Source organism: Zonotrichia albicollis, chromosome 4 (assembly GCF_047830755.1).
Source record: "Zonotrichia albicollis isolate bZonAlb1 chromosome 4, bZonAlb1.hap1, whole genome shotgun sequence".
Taxonomy (NCBI): Eukaryota; Metazoa; Chordata; class Aves; order Passeriformes; family Passerellidae; genus Zonotrichia; species Zonotrichia albicollis.
The window spans coordinates 74,110,192-74,128,386 of record NC_133822.1 but is presented as its reverse complement, the minus strand read 5'-3'; the positions used below and the strand labels follow the sequence as shown (position 1 = coordinate 74,128,386).

The window sequence follows — 18,195 nt, the reverse complement described above, 5'->3', positions numbered from 1 at the left end:
CGCAATTCATTGCTGAGGGAACCTGTGCCAGCTCCTTTTCTATGTGCTCCCTTGTGTGCTGCCAAACATGCAGTGGGATTCCTGGGAGACCACCACAGTGAAATATCTGCACATCTGTACCTGCTTTCCTTACTGTTTTGAACAAATTTAATCTACTGAATATTCTGCTGTTGTCTTCACAAATCAAGGTTTGTCCCTTTATGTACTAAATGGAGCATTTTACATCAGCAACTCCAGGTACTTTACATGGAGTTAGGATGGAAATCCTACACTGCAACATCAGAAATATCAAGAAAGTTCTGCACTACTGTGCAATTGTCTCCTGCAATTTACTTATTCCAGCAAGCTTGGTTCTTTAATCTATCTGGGTATTTATGAAACATCCTCATAATTTTGTGTTAATACAAGAACACCCTTGGATTCTTCAAACATAATCCAAGATATCAAGAAATGTTGTGCAGCTCTGGCTTTACAGCACTACTAGTTTTTTAAGACATAAAATGCACATTTGTATCATACTGACCACAAGAGCACTTGTCATTTCACACCCCAGTGTACCTGATTTTTGTTTGGGTTCTCCATGAAAACACACTGCTTCATTATGTACGACACAACAGCATTCCCTCCCAGAGCTGCAACGTGGGCTCTCACCATGGCAAACACTTCAGCAATGAAGGCGTGCAGGAAGCCACTGACACCACCCTCCTGCAATGGAAAAAGACATCACAGATGGCACTGGGCCTGGCTACAAGGTGCTGGGTACTTCCCTTACACATCTCTCAGCTGAACAACTCAGTGAGTCCCACATGGTGGGGAGACTTTAAAGCCATTCCTGTTTGAAGGGTCAGTCACAAATCAGACGGAGAGAGAGCATTGACAGGGGCCTGCAGTGACAGACAAGGTGGGATCCTTGCTGGGATCTGCTGTCACAGACACCAAAGCTCATCAGCTACTGAACCTGGACCTACACAGTCTGCACTCAGTCCAGCAATGTCCTGTGACCATTTCCCTGCTCTGACATCCTTCTGAAAACACTGTCCTTTTCTCGCATGGATTTCTCAAGTTAGAAGGGGAAGGTGAAAGTAACTTGCAAGATCTAAACAAAATGTTTGTCTGATCCAAGTTTCTCTAGAGAGTTCGCAGCCTATTTTCAGGAAGACTGATCATTTTTACTAACATCTGCTCTGTAATTTCAGCAATGTGTAATTGGGAAAAACCAGCAAACTCTTCAGCACTGACAAGCAAGGCAAGAAGTACACTCTGCTTCTGTGGCCAAAAGCAAAGATACAGCTACTTCCCAAAGGACAGGAAAATTAAAAGGAACATGGCTTGCATTTTCGCATGCTCAGAGATTATCTGTTTTCCCAACGCAGAATGGAGCTCAGGGATTGAACCTCACCTCTAAGCTGGTTGCATGGTCACAGACTCAGGGTGTAATTTTTGATGCTCAAAACACAAAGTTTAGTTACAGAGAATGCACAGAATGTAATGTTACAAGTCAGCATAACATTATCTATGATTTGGGCAATGTTATATTAACCAAAGAATTAACCAAATACACTGTGAACCTTCCTCACTGAGCTAGCTAAACGAGAGAAGAATAGATGACTTGTATTTTTCTTGAGCATTTAATTTGGGCTCAAATGATCCCATCCTCTACCACTGCTGGTCAAAGACACATTTTTTCCATAGAGTTCTGTTTAAGAACTCCCTGGTTTAGTGTTCTGCCCAAATCAGCAGCAGTGGCAGTTGTTAACCAAGCCCTTCCTAACAGTGCCAGACAGAAAATGGCTTCATGTGCTCTGTGACAAGAGCAGCACGAAGGAGCTCGTTCTGCACTCAGCACCTTCCCCCAAGCGACACCAGTTCTACCCCCTGGCTGTGCCACAGCTCAACTCAAACCTCTGATTCTGACAAATAACACAAACTTGCTCCCTGGCACCAAAGGCAGCCCGGCCACGCAGCTCACCTCGCGCAAGGAAGTGGTTTCTCGGATAAAAAACATGTTGATTATCCCAAGGTATTTGGTTATTTTTGCCCCAGGGAGGAAGGAAAGAGGAGTCATCTTAACAACTGAGACAGTGGAATTGGTGCCCGACGGGACAGAACGGTGCCTCAAGTACCCCTCAGCCAACGGACTTGCCTTTTCCAGGGAAGTAGCTGAAAAATGGGAAAAAACAGCAGGAAATAACTATCGAGATCCATCAGTGCTCCTCAAAACACAAAAACTCTTCTTTATGGTTTTCCAAATAGCTTGGTGACAACATTCAGCTGCCTGTGATGCTCAGCCACATACGTGAGAAAGGAAATCATCATGCAAAGCATGCAAAAGGAGACGAGAAGCTGGAATGGCATTTATTGAGAGAGTGGCATTCCTGCGAAAGGAAAACATTGAGGCGAGCAGCTGCACACACAACCGTCAGTTATAATGTGAAGGTAAAGGAAAAAGTGCCAACATTTTGAAACGTGTATTCTGCCGGAAGAACAAATTATAGGAAGTGTGAAAGTTGTTGTGTTTCCCCAGTGCAGCATTTTCCATTAAAACAGGTATTAATCTCTGCTAATTTAAGCAAGATAGTCAGACCTGTGGCCAAAGAACTGCTGAAAACCAACTCACCACTTGCTAATTTAGTGACCATTGCCTTGACTGTCCCCTTGGTGATTGCTTCCTGTTTCTCACCCCCAATTTTCCAAGATCATACATACACCTACATCCATGCAGTGGATGTTATACAATTAGTAGGCGTACACACGTATGGAGAACTAATTACAGCAAGACTTCATTTGGCTTTTTATGCTACGGTTCATCAACCCTACGTGAGGTTACAGAACAATGCCAGCAGTTTTCACCCTCACACGAGATCTGCAGTGCTCCTGCCGGGCAGGGCACTCCCCTAAGTCACCACTGGGAAATCAGAGATATGTCTGAGATTATCAGAACGGGGTAGAAACAGCCGCCTACTTGTCTTAATTGATCCGCGCCTTATGGTCTGAGCTTTCAGTTTAATGAGCTCTATCCAGCTGTTGCATCTGTCTGCAAAGGAACTGTAATCAACTGACGTTGCTGGAAACACAGACAGAAAAACAAAAGAAAAAAAAACAGAAAAAAATATATGGATGATGTCTCTTGCTCATGTCAGCGCTCCTTTGTGAGGAGGCAATGCTTCCTGCCTGAGAGAGAACAACCATCCGTGTGCAGCTCTGCTAAGAGCAAGAGTTACAGGCTGGGCTTGGACTGCTCCAAACCAAAGTACCAAAGTACCCATTTCTGGTGCTGTCCCACCTCTGAACCACTGCCTGAGTGGGACTTCAGCACTGAAAAAACATGCAAATACAGTCATTAAGGACTTATGCTAGATTAGGCTCTTTTATAATCTCAATTTAGGCTGTAAGTTATGGCTTTTAAAACTTGATTTAAGCCTTTTTTAATTTTCATTGCTTTTTTTTCCCTTACAAAGAGCTGCTGATCAGGATTTAAATTTCCCAAATGTCTTTATCAATAACTAACCTACAGAGTGAAAAAAGAAAAACCTTTGGTGATGAGGATAAGAGTCACAAACTGAAACAACACCTCTGTTTAAACACAAATGAGTTTCCCTTAGAGAACACTCTCCCCTGCCCCACATCCTCCCTCCAACACCCCTCCCACTAGCATTACAATAGGAGTAAGAGTTGTTTCTGCTATGACTTTTGGTATTAGTTGCAGGGGTGTTTGCACATCTTTAAAACAAAGGGGGGGGTTGCAAACACCGTTTCTTCATTCCCCTGAAGAAACGGGAGGAACACATGCTGACTTCAAATCAACACAGGCAAAACAGCTCTCTGCCCAGGGACTCATTGTCTGTCACATCAAGTTACATCAATGCACCCGACAGAGAGGCTGTCATTACCACAAATCTAACCTTATCATGAAAAATCACACCAAAATATTAGGATCTCATTAAGCCACACCAGAGCATGCACTCTCAGTTAAGTAGTAAACACTTCCTGGAGTAAGACTCATCCAAAAAGAGTATACCAACATCCCAAGAATGCTCAATCTGTTCTGGCAGATGGCTAAATTAAGGGAACTCACCTCTCTGAGCAGCAGGAATACCTGTGTGGGAGCTTGCACCCTCCAGGGCTTCTAACAAAACAAAATTAATTGCGTTCAGATCATCTCTTAGGCACAGTTACAGGACAACAGCTTCCAAGCAAGATGGCAGGGACTATTGGCAAGGGCCTGGAGTGAGGGGCAGGGGGAACGGGCTCCCAGTGCCAGAGGGCAGGGCTGGATGGGACAGTGGGAATTGTGCCCTGCAGGGCGGGCAGCCCTGGCACAGCTGGGGCTGCCCTGCATCCCTGGCAGTGCCCAGGCCAGGCTGGACCTGGGGCTGGAGCACCTGGGATGTGCGAGGGGGCCCTGCCATGGCAGGGGTGGAATGGGTGGCATTTAAGGTCCCTTCCCACCCAAACTACTCCACTGTTGTGTGACCCTTATGAAAGGTTTTACAGTCAAGTATGAAAAAACCCCACCCTCTACATAGTATCCTGTGTACTTTGATAACAGTTAGTGTAAATAACTCACTTTACTAAATCTACCTTGCAATTTTAATATGTTTATTCATCAAAGGTCACTACTGTATAAGACTGTAAACCAGTATTTCTAAAACAACAATCCTACAAAAAGTAGAGATATGCTAAATAACCTGTGAAGCAAATGTAAGTAGAAGGAGGTTGTGAAGAAATGACAGATGGAATAATTTCCAGGCGGAACTGCTGTGCCTGCAGCCCGATATGGGATGTGGAGAGCAGAGGAAAAGGGGTGCATGGAACAGGCTGCCCTCCTCTGGCCACTGCCCAGCTATGGCTACAGACACCAGCAGCCATCTCTGGAGAGCTTCTCGTTTTGAGAATAAAAAGTGCAGCAAATTAAAAGGTAAGCATTAAAAAAAATCAGTAAGAATCTTTTTGCTGAAACTAATCTGGCCTCTGAAAATACAAGTAAGTGTGGAAGGCACTCTTCTTTACACAAAAAAAGTAACAGGCAAAAAAGAGAGCTCAAACATTTACAGTAACTCCCAGATATTTAATTTCCTCCCAGTAACCATTTTGGTAGATAATCCAACAAGGGAGAAGGAATTAAAGACAGATTTCAATGAACTGAATTCTTAATGCAGCCATGGAAGAACTGTGACAGCCATTCTTGAACTGCAGCTCTCTCTCAGGTAAAATAAAGCAGCTGTTTAACAGCTGCAGTGTGCTGCACTGGACAGATTATTTACTATACAAGGTTAGGCTCCTTTCACTCAAAGGAAATTTGCATGCAATCAGTATCTGGCAGATAAAGAATTTTCCATCATGAAAACAATGAGATTAATTCTGAGAGGCTGAGAAAACATGAGGTACTTTATATGGCCACTTCAATATGGGACAAGGCTAATTATCAGGTAATTGATAGTTCTGTCAGATGACACCCAACACCCAGTGCCTTGCAGCACCTTCAATATTCTAAATGCAAAGACAGAAAATATAGACAGAATGATCAGCCAAGCCATCTTCTGTGACTCTCAAAAAATACCACAACAGGAGTAAATGTACCCATTATGCTGAGGCAGCAAAGCACATTTAAAGCCTGTGAAGTACAGATATTTTAAAGCCTCTACAACTATGAAAGAGCAGAACTCAAAACCCATAAAAAACAACAGTTGAATATCCTTCCCTTTAACTGACCTTTAGCTGGAGAGAATGGTTGAGAAGAAAGGGGATCAGAGGAAAGTTCCAAGGGAAACTGGAGCTGTTCTTCATTGTCTGTAGATGCTTCAAGAAAGAAAACATGGCCAACTGATAATTAACCCCAAAATAAGATTTGCCAGTAATTACAAGCAAAGTCAGTTTAGCCAGGTCTGACTTGAGCAGGTATTTTCAGCGTGTGCATAAAGTGAAGCAGTTGTGCAAAAACAAATCCAGCTGCAACACTGAACAGAGCCTGTGTTCCACTGAACAGGATTTGAAGTTTTTAGGAGAAAAATGAAGGCCATTCATGCATTTTTATTTTGATTCTGCAGTTGGATCTAGGTCAGCTATCATAATAAAGGTGACCACTTATTTCACATGAAAGGCAACACCTCACTCCACTGAAGAAGTCAGCTATGACTAATGTTTTAGAAACACGTGGCTCTGTTCCAGTATTTAATTCCAGTCTGAAGACTGAGTGTGCTCAGAGCTCTGTCTGAGCCCCACTGCAGACTGCACCCTTGCATTTCTAGCAGGAGCTGCTGCTTCACTGGCAAGGTGACATCTGCAGACCACAGCAGTCTATTCCATGTGCTCCACTGAACTCCAAAACTATTACTGACCTGCCCAAGGGTTTGCAGAAGGCTGGGGTTTTTTAAAAGTATTGCAAATTATTTATTTTCCACCTTCTTCAAGTACAGACAAAATTTATACTTATAAGAACAAGTATTCCCTGATGAGTTACACATGTTCCAAAATACAACAGAAATATCATCATCTGTTACACCAACCTTTTAATCAAAGTAGTATCATAGAATAACAAAGTATTAGAAATTTTCTGTTTATTGAAAATAAATATATAATACTTGATAAGTAAGTAATTCTGCTGGAGGTCAAGTACATGAACTCTAAAAAACCTCTATGTGTTGAAAGACCCCCTCTGAAAAATATGTATATTTGAACTTGATGATCCTTGTGGGTCCCTTCCAGCTCAAAATATTCTGTGGTCTGTGATTGTACATGTAACTGAAATCACAATCCAGACTCATTAGGCACTGGGGATAAAAAGGAAAGATTCCTCACAATATTTACCTCTTTGCTGTGATTTTTCTGTAGGTGCTTTGTTGGCTTGTAGTGCTTGGTTTTTGTCATATGTAATGGCAACAGCTGTGACTGCAATCTGCAAATCAGGAATATTTGGCATATTAGCTAAGTTGATCTCTTGTGCAATCTGAAAAATAATTTTGCAAACAAGCAGTTCTTTGCATAGAAACATAATAAGGAAAAACTATCTAAGAACTCAGCAGCCATTTTTTGCTGAAATTAAGAGGCAGCAGTAAATCAAATCCTGGCCCAGGTTACCCTGAGCAGCAAGCACTCCAGGCTGTGCCTGGAGACAGCAATTCCCTCACCTGAACCAGCTCACCCCAATCCCTCACCTGAACCATTCCCAATCCCTCACCTGAACCATTCCCAATCCCTCACCTGAACCAGCTCACCCCAATCCCTCACCTGAACCATTCCCAATCCCTCACCTGAACCAGCCCATCCCAATTCCCTCACCTGAACCAGCCCATCCCAATCCCTCACCTGAACCATTCCCAATCCCCTCACCTGAACCATTCCCAATCCCCTCACCTGAACCAGCCCATCCCAGTCCCTCACCTGAACCATTCCCAATCCCTCACCTGAACCAGCCCATCCCAGTCCCTCACCTGAACCATTCCCAATCCCAGTCCCTCACCTGAACCATTCCCAATCCCCTCACCTGAACCATTCCCAATCCCCTCACCTGCACCATTCCCATTCCCTCACCTGAACCATTCCCAATCCCCCACCTGACCCATTCCCAGTCCCTCACCTGAACCATTCCCAATCCCTCACCTGAACCATTCCCAGTCCCTCACCTGAACCAGCCCACCCCAATTCCCTCACCTGAACCAGCCCACCCCAATTCCCTCACCTGAACCAGCCCACCCCAATTCCCTCACCTGAACCATTCCCAATCCCTCACCTGAACCAGTTCCCAATCCCTCACCTGAACTCCAGTTCACCCCAATCCCTCACCTGAACCGTTCCCAATCCCTCACCTGAACCGTTCCCAGTCCCTCACCTGCACCATTCCCAATCCCCCACCTGAACCATCCCCAATCCCTCATCTGAACCATTCCCAGTCCCTCACCTGAACCATTCCCAATTCCCTCACCTGCACCATTCCCAGTCCCTCACCTGCACCAGCTCATCCTCGGGCAGAGCCACGGTGAAGTTGACGTGGCAGAGGCAGCAGGGCACCATGGAGCGCAGCTTGAAATACAAGCTCTGATGGAGACAGGAGAGCATTTGTGTCACTCAGGGAAAAAGGGGGTTTATGTCAGGGGAATTAGGGATCAAAACTCTCTGCATAGCACAAGTCATTAGATGACATGGATCTTTTCTGGAAGAAGTGCATTTGTGAAGTCAGGACAGAATGCCATTTACCGTGGAGCTGTCTATTTCTAGAGTATCCTGCTGGTCAAAGGACTCCTTCAGGTTCCACAAGCTCTGGAATTCCCTAACACACTAAAACAGGCTGAACCTATCTTTACAGAAACTCATGAGCTAATTACAGACACTCTGCAGTCTATTTCCAAAATAATGAGGCACATGTTAATTCAGTGCAGCTGAATTTTCCCTGACCCCCATTTGAACACATAAAAAGTATTTGAAATTAGATTCTTACCTTCAGCAGATTCTCACAGAGATCATTAAAGTTCTTATTGAGTGTTTGATTTGTTGGGTTAATGTTGCTTAATCTGGACACTCTAACTGCTGTGAACATCTGAATTAGAAACAAACATGGAGATTTTTTGGCCAACATATGCAAATATATTTTATCCACTGTCTTAAACCCACATTCATAAAGAAGGAAAATAATGTAAAATATGTTAACATTTATGTTCAATAAGTAACAAAATAAGATAGCTAAGCAACACAATCAACAATCTGTTCCCTTTAAGGGGCTTCAAACCAAGCCAAACCTTTCAAAAAGCCAAAACCATGAAGTTTACATTTACTGTAATTACTTTCGTATTTCCATATTAGATTATTTGTTACATGACAGCATTTAAAAAAACCAACAAAAACCCAGGTTCTCATACCTTATTGTTCTTACCAAAATACTACTTTTATTTCTGTCACAAGGGTGTCCTTTGAATTTAGCTTTCAAAATAAATATTTAAATTACTACAGCATATTTCAACACAATTTAGCAAAAGTTTCAATTTTGAATAACCTTACTTGAATTTCCGGCGTCCAGTTATTTATACCAGGCATAATTTCTGTGTTGCAACTGTAGAAACCTGTGAAGAAAATATTTGTGAGAAAATTATATTTTATACGCTGCAACATAAAAATACTCATAAAGGAAACACATGTGACAAGGCTTTGCAAGTATTTTCCCTCCTGTGCTTCTGAATATTAGACCAGAAATGAGATCAACATTCAAGAAAAAAATACAGAATCCTTGTAGGAGGGGCCAACACCCCAAATCCACAACTGTTCCACCTATTTCTATTAGATAAACTATGCACAAATGAGGAAATTTTTTTAAAAGGTGTGATATGAAAAGCTCAAAAGCCAACCTTTACCAGAGAGCACAGTAAAGGCTGTAAAGGAGCTACAGCAGTGACTGATTGCAAATGAAAAACAGAATTATAATGCCTAAACAGCAGAGTAAAATAATTTATTAACAGCAAGTCAGTGATTCTGCAATCCTGAAGATAAAGTTAAATAAGCAGAAAAGAGCCCAGTCTGGGAGGGCCTACATAAAAGCACAAAATGAGCTAGAAAAGAAATTGTGTAGCAGCTTGCAGAGGGTATAAATATTAATGGACTGTTTTTCAGAACATCAAAAGCAAAAACTCTGTTGAGGAATCAAATAAGGTTTAGAAAGGATATGCAGAAACAATACCATGAGAGCAGAAAACATGCTTTTAGTGCAGTAGAGCTTTCCACAACAGCAGAAAAGCAGCGCCCTGTTTACTTGTCCTGAACAGGCGTCTGAGGGAGATACTGAACAACAGGCCAATGAAAAAGGATTGCCATAACTCACATGCAGAAGAGGATAACACAAGGTGATGGCTGATGGCCTTAATTCAGAGCAGTAAAATCAACTGCAGCAGAACTGGGTAATCAGTGAGGAGTAAAAGAATTGGTGATAGTAATGGATAATACAAGGACAGTTCTAGCTGATACTACAAGATCAACACTGGTATCAGTTATTAGGAATAACTGACTCAGTGATAATAATAACCACAGTGATCTGAATTCTGAGCCCAAAGAGGGCATTCATTCCCCTCAGCTTGAGTTTGTTCATCAGACTTTCTCAGAAGAAACACAGGGAAATTCACAATGAAAAGCAGAAGGACAAGGACAAATCAAATGTCCAGAGCAATTTCTACATAATAGACACCTACGTTTGCCTCTTATCCAGATCCAGCAGTTCTGCTGGGAAAGGTATGACATATCTATACAACAAGAAATAGCATAAAGACAACTGATAGCAGGCAATAATTAGTTCTCCATTCTACTTTCATTACCCTGAAACCTGCAAATCCATAATTCAGTCTAAAAACCTTCAGAAACAGCAATAGTGTCAGTTCTCTTGGAACTTTTAAAATAATTTTTAATAAAGCTATAATATTTTGTCATTTTGCAGCCTACAGCATAAATGAGAAAAATATAGTTGTAACTATACCAGAAGGTGGTGGAACATCTGTCAGTAAAGAATGCACATCTTCCATTGCATCCGTGTCATCAATCTGCAAAAAGGGAATAATTGAGAAAATAATGTCGCTGTGCCAGTAGGAAGCTTCCAAAAGAAATCAAATAACCTCCATCCCATTCAATCTTTAACACTTATTTCAGATCAGACTGAGAGCCCTGCTAGCTGCTGTAAATATTCTGGTGTGCCTTTACATCCATCCTGTCTTACTGCCCTCCAAGAGATCCACATTTACCAATAACTGCCAACATTTTCTTATCCAGAGTTTGAGAAATGGTTATAATTTAACTCCAGTACTGAAGGGTTTTCTGTCAAGTGATGTGTCTCCTTCTCCCTCTCCATGTAAAAGGGGTTGTCTTTTTCTTTCCTTCAAAAAACAACCCAAAAACTAACCAAAACCAGCTCAGGTATCTTTAGCTCTCATAACTGCCTGCTCAGCCTCCTTCAGCACATCCTCAGCACAATGAAATTTTTATTACTTTTTCTTATATAGCTCAGTGAACAATGATTTTACTCTTGAAAGCTTGGTCAGGAGTTCAACTAAATCTTCTGGAATATTGTTTCTGATATCCAATTAATCATAAACCAAACTTTTCAAATAAGACAGTAGTGAATGATTCCACAGATAAAAAGTAATTTTTTTCTATAAATGCCTTACAAAAATCCTCAATTTTTTACAAAGGAGTTCGACCCTTTTTGCAAAAGCACCAACCAATCTAAATTTATTATCCCAAACTCTCCCAACCTGTTATTTTTTCACTCTCCTTCCATACTTCTGTTTTCAAACAAACCCCTGTTATAGTGAGTGCTCCCTCATTCCTCCTATCTACAGCCTTTCTTCCAGACTATTTTTCATGAAGATGGTGATTTGTGAGGATTAAGAAAGCCTCAGATGTACCTCAGGCTGCAACTGCAGGCTGCATTTTGAAGTGGATTTCAGTCAGTGACAGGTATCTGTACTGTCTGTCTCTACAGGATGACCAAACTCCAGCCCCTTTTCAACACTTGCTGGAGCATTAAAGGCTTCAAAGCACACAATGCTCAATTGTCTTTGAATTTCAGTGGGGAGAAGTAACAGAAATCTACACCCTTTATTTGTCTGCAGGTGTTGCTCTTTCTGCTTGCAGCTGTAGAAACAACTGGAAGGTATTGTCACAAGCAGTGAATTCTTAAATTGTGAAAAGCAATAGCAGAAATTCACAAAATCTTCTTTTATGTGCTGTCTTGGCACATGCAGTTTTTTGAATGCTTTGAATACATCCCATTCTGGAAACTAATAATTCTGAACGCTTATCTACCCACAGTAAGAGCTTTGAAACAGGAGAAAAATACAACCTTTTTATTTGCTAGATATAAGGTGTGGCAACACAGAACCTCAGTGTTTATGAAAGTAGATCTTGAGTTTTTGATTAGTCTGATCTGCTGCTTGAATCAAGCAGAAGGACATTTAACAGCTCTTAATTATTAATCTAGAGACTGCTACATATTCATGAACAGCAGGGCAATCTTTTTTCAGATAGTCTGTAGACACAGCTGTTCTTTAAGCAAATAGAGTAAGGAAAAGAGAGACAAAGCAAATCTAATACTTCCCTTTTTCTATTGATACAAAAGGGAAAAAATCATACACAATCTAGGAACTGTTCTTGGAGATGAGTAGGCAAAGTTTTTTTAATATATATTTCAGGAGAGGAAAATTATGAAGATGAGTAGTGCAAATGTTTATCACCTCCAAGACAAAAGCATCCTTCTTCCCATGGGAAAGGTCAAGCTCTGTAACTTCATCAGAGCTTTCTGACTGAGATCTCAACAGCCTGGAACGCTGTCTTGGCTCTGGAATGGGAGACCCAATAATTTCTTCAGGTAACTCCTAAAAAGAATGTAAAAATTAACAGATATTCTGCCCAGCTTAAAAAAAATTCAACTCTCCACAAGTTGTTAACAATTCTAACAATCAGATCCTTCTGAAAATCATTCTACTGAGAAATACATCTAAATAATACCACAGTGGTTTGGCTATGTGGCAAAGGGATCTGAGAATTCCAGCAGCTTTCCAAAATCCAGTGGAAGAAGTCTGTATCTCTATTTGTAAATAAATTTCTGTTCCAAATGGCTCAGTAAGAAAAAATGGATATGCAGTGCATATATTTGAATCAGAACACTTTATTTTTTAAGAATCAAAGATTTACTTACTGGAGGATTAATCTCATAGAGTTCCTTGTTCTTTGCTATTGTATCATTGATTTTCTTTTGCATATGGGATATGTGCTGCTCGTAGGTGCCATCATTTGGAGTCTTGCCAGCAATCTGAATGCCCCCAGGCGTGGGCAGAGCTGCTAAATACACACCTGTTGCAGACTTATCAAAAGTCACAAAGAAAGAGACAAATATATGAGCATGAATTCCTGATATTTTCATATAAAGCTTTGGCATATTAGCTAAGTTGATCTTGTGCTACAACAGCATTGTAACATGCAAATCACAGCAACACCTCTTGTAAATAAACAAAAGGATCTTTCTCTTCTGTTCACTTATGAAAAACTTCACTATTCTTTTGGACAACTCCCTCTTTTCCATTTCTCACGGTGGAACTCTGAACTCTGAAACTTGTCTAAAAATTCCAAACAAACTAAAAATTAAAGCCTCTGCCCCAGCATGCTTTGCATAAGTAAATAGTTTGAGTTTTTGAAGATCTGAAATTTGGCCAAACCATGTACAGCATCAGTGAGGTTGTGAGAACCCCATTTCCATTTTCAGGAAACAGATTGTGAAAGACAAAAGAAGATTGCAGCCAGAATTACCCCAGCATCCCCTGATGCAGGAAGAAGCAGCAAATTCACTAGTCTAATCTAGCATGAAAGAATGGGGTTAGAAACTATTGTTAATGAACATCTCTTGACTTTCTCAAATCTATAATTTATTTCTTCAGCTCCATCAAAGAAGAGGCAACGGAACTTCCCCTTGTTGCCAAATAACCAAAACATTTCCTGACAGGCTTAATTGACCTTATTTGTCATGGAACTGCAAATTCAGTTTGAGGAACAGGGACCTCTTTGACAGGACCTTTAAAGAATACCGTCTTTTTCTACAACTTGTGCCAATTAACTGTTTGAAGTTTCTTTTTCTCTCATCCTCTTTTGAATCATCTTATCTTTTACCATTTTCAAGCTATTTGAATCTTCTTCTGCTGGTTATGAAGGACAAGTCTGTCCTGATTTTACAATAATTAAGATACTTGCTCTTAAAATGACAATTTAATATGTCTGATGACTCTGAATCCCACAACACTTGCATGTTTTCCTGAAAAAACACTGTAGGAAAGCAGACGCAGCCCAGGATCCCAGCAGTACTTACTGCCAAGCCCATCAGCATGTTTTCCCCCACAGTGATCTGAATTCTGAGCCCAAAGAGGGCATTCATTCCCCTCAGCTTGAGCTTGTTCATCAGCTGTGTGTGCACTTCGTACTCCATGAAGGGCAGCAGGTTGCTGATGGAGGTGGCGTTGGCCTCAGCCTGAGCTTTCTTCTTCAGCCGGCACAGCCTGGAACAGGAGCACAGACAGGGCTCTGGCAGGGCTGGGGAGGGTCAGGGGGAGCCTCTGCAACTCCCTGCTCGCTGCATGGCCCAGGGCAGCTCCATAAACCACCTGCAATTCTCACTGCATGGCCCAGGGCAGCTCCATAAACCACCTGCAATTCTCACTGCATGGCCCAGGGCAGCTCCATAAACCATCTGTGATTCCCTGCTCGCTGCATGGCCCAGGGCAGCTCCATAAACCATCTGTGATTCCCTGCTCACTGCATGGCCCAGGGCAGCTCCATAAACCATCTGTGATTCCCTACTCGCTGCATGGCCCAAGGCAGCTCCATAAACCATCTGTGATTCCCTGCTCGCTGCATGGCCCAGGGCAGCTCCATAAACCATCTGTGATTCCCTGCTCACTGCATGGCCCAGGGCAGCTCCATAAACCATCTGTGATTCCCTACTCGCTGCATGGCCCAGGGCAGCTCCATAAACCATCTGCAATTCTCACTGCATGGCCCAGGGCAGCTCCATAAACCATGTTCATTCCCACTGCATAACCTAGGGCAGCTTCTTTAACATCTGCAATTCTCACTGCATAACCGAGGGCAGCTTCTTGAACAACTGCAATTCCCTCCCCACTGGATAACCCAGGGCACCTCCATAAACCATCTGCAACTCCCTCCCCACTGGATAACCCAGGGCAGCTCCATAAACCATCTGTAATTCCCACTGCATGGCCCAGGGCAGCCTCTTTCCAATTCCTCTAGATTGATGCAGCAGTACAATAAAGTGCCAGCTCTTTACAAGAACTCCTTGAGACAGTGCCATCTGAAAACTTCTATTTTCAGCTTTTCTTCTACTAGGAGCTCCCATGCAAACATCTGCCTCTCTTGCTGCAAGCCTCAAACATTTCAGGCACAAGTACACAAAATTACTACTGTAATTTTTAGTGGTAGAACTTTTAAAATTCCTATTAATACAGTTATTCAAGCCACACATTGGAAAGAAGAAAAAATCCCAAACCCAAGTGCCCTCACAGCTAAAGCATTAGCCATATTTATCTGAAAAGAACAAAACAGAGCATAGCAATCCCATCTCTGACTATATCTTCCTCTCTTTGGGTTTAGTCCTACAAGCTGAAATTCAAAGCCCACACCAGTGCAGTGATACTTTGAGAGAGAAATGTTATTTAGGAACACATGCCAATTGTATGTTTTATAATATAAGGTTTGATGCCACATTGGATTTTAGCAACAGGAGTTCTTTCAGAGGTCTCCAAAACTGCACTGCACTAGAAGGAATTATTTAGACAGATACCTGGCTTGAATGAGACATCCCTTCCCAACAACTATTGCCTCTACAGGAAGGTCGATTGTGGTGAAAAGGACATCAGGAACTTTTTGCTTCCTGCAGTTGTAACAGTAAGTGAGGTGGGCAGGAAATGGCATGTTCAATTCATCATATGGGATATGGCAAAATCCACAACCTGGTGGTGAAGCTTCTTCAATCCTAAAAACACATTATGGAGAGAAAGCTTAAAACATTTGCATCTTGTTAACCATGCTCAGTAAGTGCACATGTGAATAAACACCTACAGAGGGCTGCTCCAATCATCCACCACAACTGAACTCTGCTCCATGACACCAGGCTGACAAGTATTACAATACACCAGCCACAAGAAAAGGGTGCACACTACTTGCTAAAATGCTAGCAATAAAACTTGCATTGAAACTTCTTATGCAGGGATTGAGAAAAAGGACATTCAGTGACCAACAACTCATAAAAACCTGTAGCATCACTGAGCTGGCTTGAAGCAGGGTAACTTCCAAATAAAATCCATGATACAACAGTTGTACACAGAATTTGCTGTACCAAACACACCAAAAATTCTCTTTTTCTCATTGTGTCCAAAACCCCATAAGAGCAGAACACAAACAACAAACCAAACATTCTTTTGAGAGGCAGCACAAGAAGGTAAAATGAATTATTTCCTTATAACCCAGGAATGACCACTATAAAATTATGAACAGGGAAAGCACAGGCCAACTGCATCACTGCAAATGCATTCTGTTTCACATCAGCAATTCTCAGGGATTTTGAAGAGGTGCTTAAGCAAGTCTATCAGATTTGGAACATTAGTTATCATAAGACTTTGGCAAACAGATTTAGTGTTGAGCATGAGCTTTGTCTGTTTTACCTCCCTCTGGCACTTCTAATCCATGCCACAACTCTTAGTAGCCCCAAAACACATATTTTGAAAAAGTGGTATTTTCTTTATGTTACAAACACAGTATTTCTTTCTCTCTGTCATATAGTGACTACAAAACCAAGTATTTTAGTTCTGGCTACAGTTTTTAAAACTGTCTACACTAGAAGACAATGGTCTTCTGCTAACAAAGTAAAAGAATAATAAATTCTAAATAAACCATGTCGAGTGGTTCATTATGGAAAAAGCAATGCAAGTGCTAAAGTGTAAGGAATAGCCTTGCTTACAACTATAATTATCCCTTGAAATATTTGATTACTATCCTGATGAATACATAATAAATTACCAATAAGCATTAATTAATCTTTTTTTCCCCAAAAATAACTTTGTGGCAAGGCTCATTGTTCAAATTCTATTTGCAAGAGCAGAAACAAAGGGAAACTTCAGTTTCATACTTTTGTTCATCAGCTTCAACAAACACATACCTATTTTGGGGAAACCTGGCATCATATCCGTTTAATAACCAAGCTACTTTATCTCCCACACATAGATAGTATTTAATGGAGCAGATATACACACATTACAGACACAGCCACTTTTGGCTTATCTAAGTTATCAAACATCTGTCATTTTTTATGGTGTGATACAAAACAGAGCAAAGAGACCTGAAGAGCAGCGAAGGAGAAAACTGAGTTATGGTCTGTGTTAGTAGTCAAACGTGTTACCTTATTGAGACTGTTAGAAATAAAAACAAGTATCTAAGTGGGTGCAGAGCTCCATTACTCCTGTGGTGGTTGTTGTTAGTGAAAAGCAGTAAGTGGTTGGTCCCGCATCCTGCACTGTAACACTGTAACCTACCCTAATAGAGAAGAACTATCTTGGCTCTGAGGAAAAAAATCAACCTCTCCCTTCTCTGACCCTATGGAAAAGAAGCCAGGCTGCCATGACAACCTTTGTTCCAAACAGCCTTCCATGGTGCCATCCTGAAGGAACCTAGGGTTCAGTACAGCTGCTGTGCCAGATGCGGACAAAATACAGACCTCTTCACTATAAGAGAAAAGAACAACAACACAGTGAATTCCTTCTGCTCAGAGGCTGCTTGCACAGCAAATCATCAGAGCCAAAGGCTATACAAGTCTCAGTGGAGTTCTGTGCACTTGTGCAATTTTACCCATTCAAAATCACAATCCTCTTCTGGCCCTTAAACCATAACCATCGCCTAAGGTGAAGGAGGATTGCACAGAGAGACTTGAGAGCTTGGTCTCATGTCACAAATAATATAACAAGATAAAGGCTAACCAGGTTTAAGTATGGTTTTCAGTTCTGTGGTTAAAAATGCAAAGAAATACAGCAAACCAAGTAAACATTAAAAAAAACCAAGGCATAATTTTTTACCAAAGTAAAATGGAAGTTGAGAGCCCCAGCATCTTATTAACTTGCAATTTTCAAAATGAACTTTCAATTTTCACAACTCAACACTGACAAGAGTGCTTCTTGAAGGATAAAAAGTGGCAAAATAGTAAAATTTTACTAGGAAGAATTACAGAAATGGTACATTTTGCATGTAAAGTAAACAACCATACTTAGGATTTAGCAGAGTTCAAACGTCTCAGAACGACCACAGAGCTTTAATAATTCTCAAGTTGTTAAATATAAAACCATCTAGCATTCAGTATAAAATACTATATGGAAAAAAATAGAGAAAATTTTTCCCATGTTTTCTGGAATGACACACTTGTCTTTTTATTTTTTGTTCTTGTTTCTCTTTCCAAAATAATTTTTCCTACATAACACATCTGGCAGACCAGAACTTACACAGGTTTGCGCTTTGAGCATGGAATAAAGCTGAACTGGCAATACAGTATAGGAATTCCACTAAGTATTTTATCAATAATCAAACACTACCACATTCAATTCCTGTAGAGAAATGCAAGCATCAAATAACCCAGTACCTGACTGCCTATGCTCTAAACATTCTTTCCCCATAGTT

At 41.2% G+C, this 18,195-nt stretch overlaps 1 protein-coding gene across 23 annotated transcripts in view; it reads right to left on the bottom strand.

The window, feature by feature from the left end:
* The window catches only part of C2CD5 (C2 calcium dependent domain containing 5), a 54,052-nt gene that overhangs the window by 1,761 nt on the left and 34,096 nt on the right, over window positions 1–18,195 (bottom strand). For 5 of the 23 annotated variants that reach the window (XM_074540148.1, XM_074540139.1, XM_074540142.1 and 2 more), the window contains 15 exons: window positions 17,064–17,252; window positions 15,317–15,508; window positions 13,829–14,015; window positions 12,668–12,832; window positions 12,204–12,344; window positions 10,451–10,514; window positions 8,992–9,053; window positions 8,435–8,533; window positions 7,945–8,034; window positions 6,808–6,895; window positions 5,713–5,799; window positions 4,076–4,126; window positions 2,963–3,064; window positions 1,970–2,160; window positions 559–705 (listed from right to left, as the gene is read on the bottom strand). In XM_074540148.1, the coding sequence (XP_074396249.1) occupies window positions 559–705; window positions 1,970–2,160; window positions 2,963–3,064; window positions 4,076–4,126; window positions 5,713–5,799; window positions 6,808–6,895; window positions 7,945–8,034; window positions 8,435–8,533; window positions 8,992–9,053; window positions 10,451–10,514; window positions 12,204–12,344; window positions 12,668–12,832; window positions 13,829–14,015; window positions 15,317–15,508; window positions 17,064–17,252 (1,855 nt within the window). The remainder of the gene's footprint in view (window positions 1–558; window positions 706–1,969; window positions 2,161–2,962; window positions 3,065–4,075; window positions 4,127–5,712; window positions 5,800–6,807; window positions 6,896–7,944; window positions 8,035–8,434; window positions 8,534–8,991; window positions 9,054–10,450; window positions 10,515–12,203; window positions 12,345–12,667; window positions 12,833–13,828; window positions 14,016–15,316; window positions 15,509–17,063; window positions 17,253–18,195) is intronic. The other 18 variants (XM_074540149.1, XM_074540152.1, XM_074540143.1 and 15 more) reach the window with 8 other exon arrangements.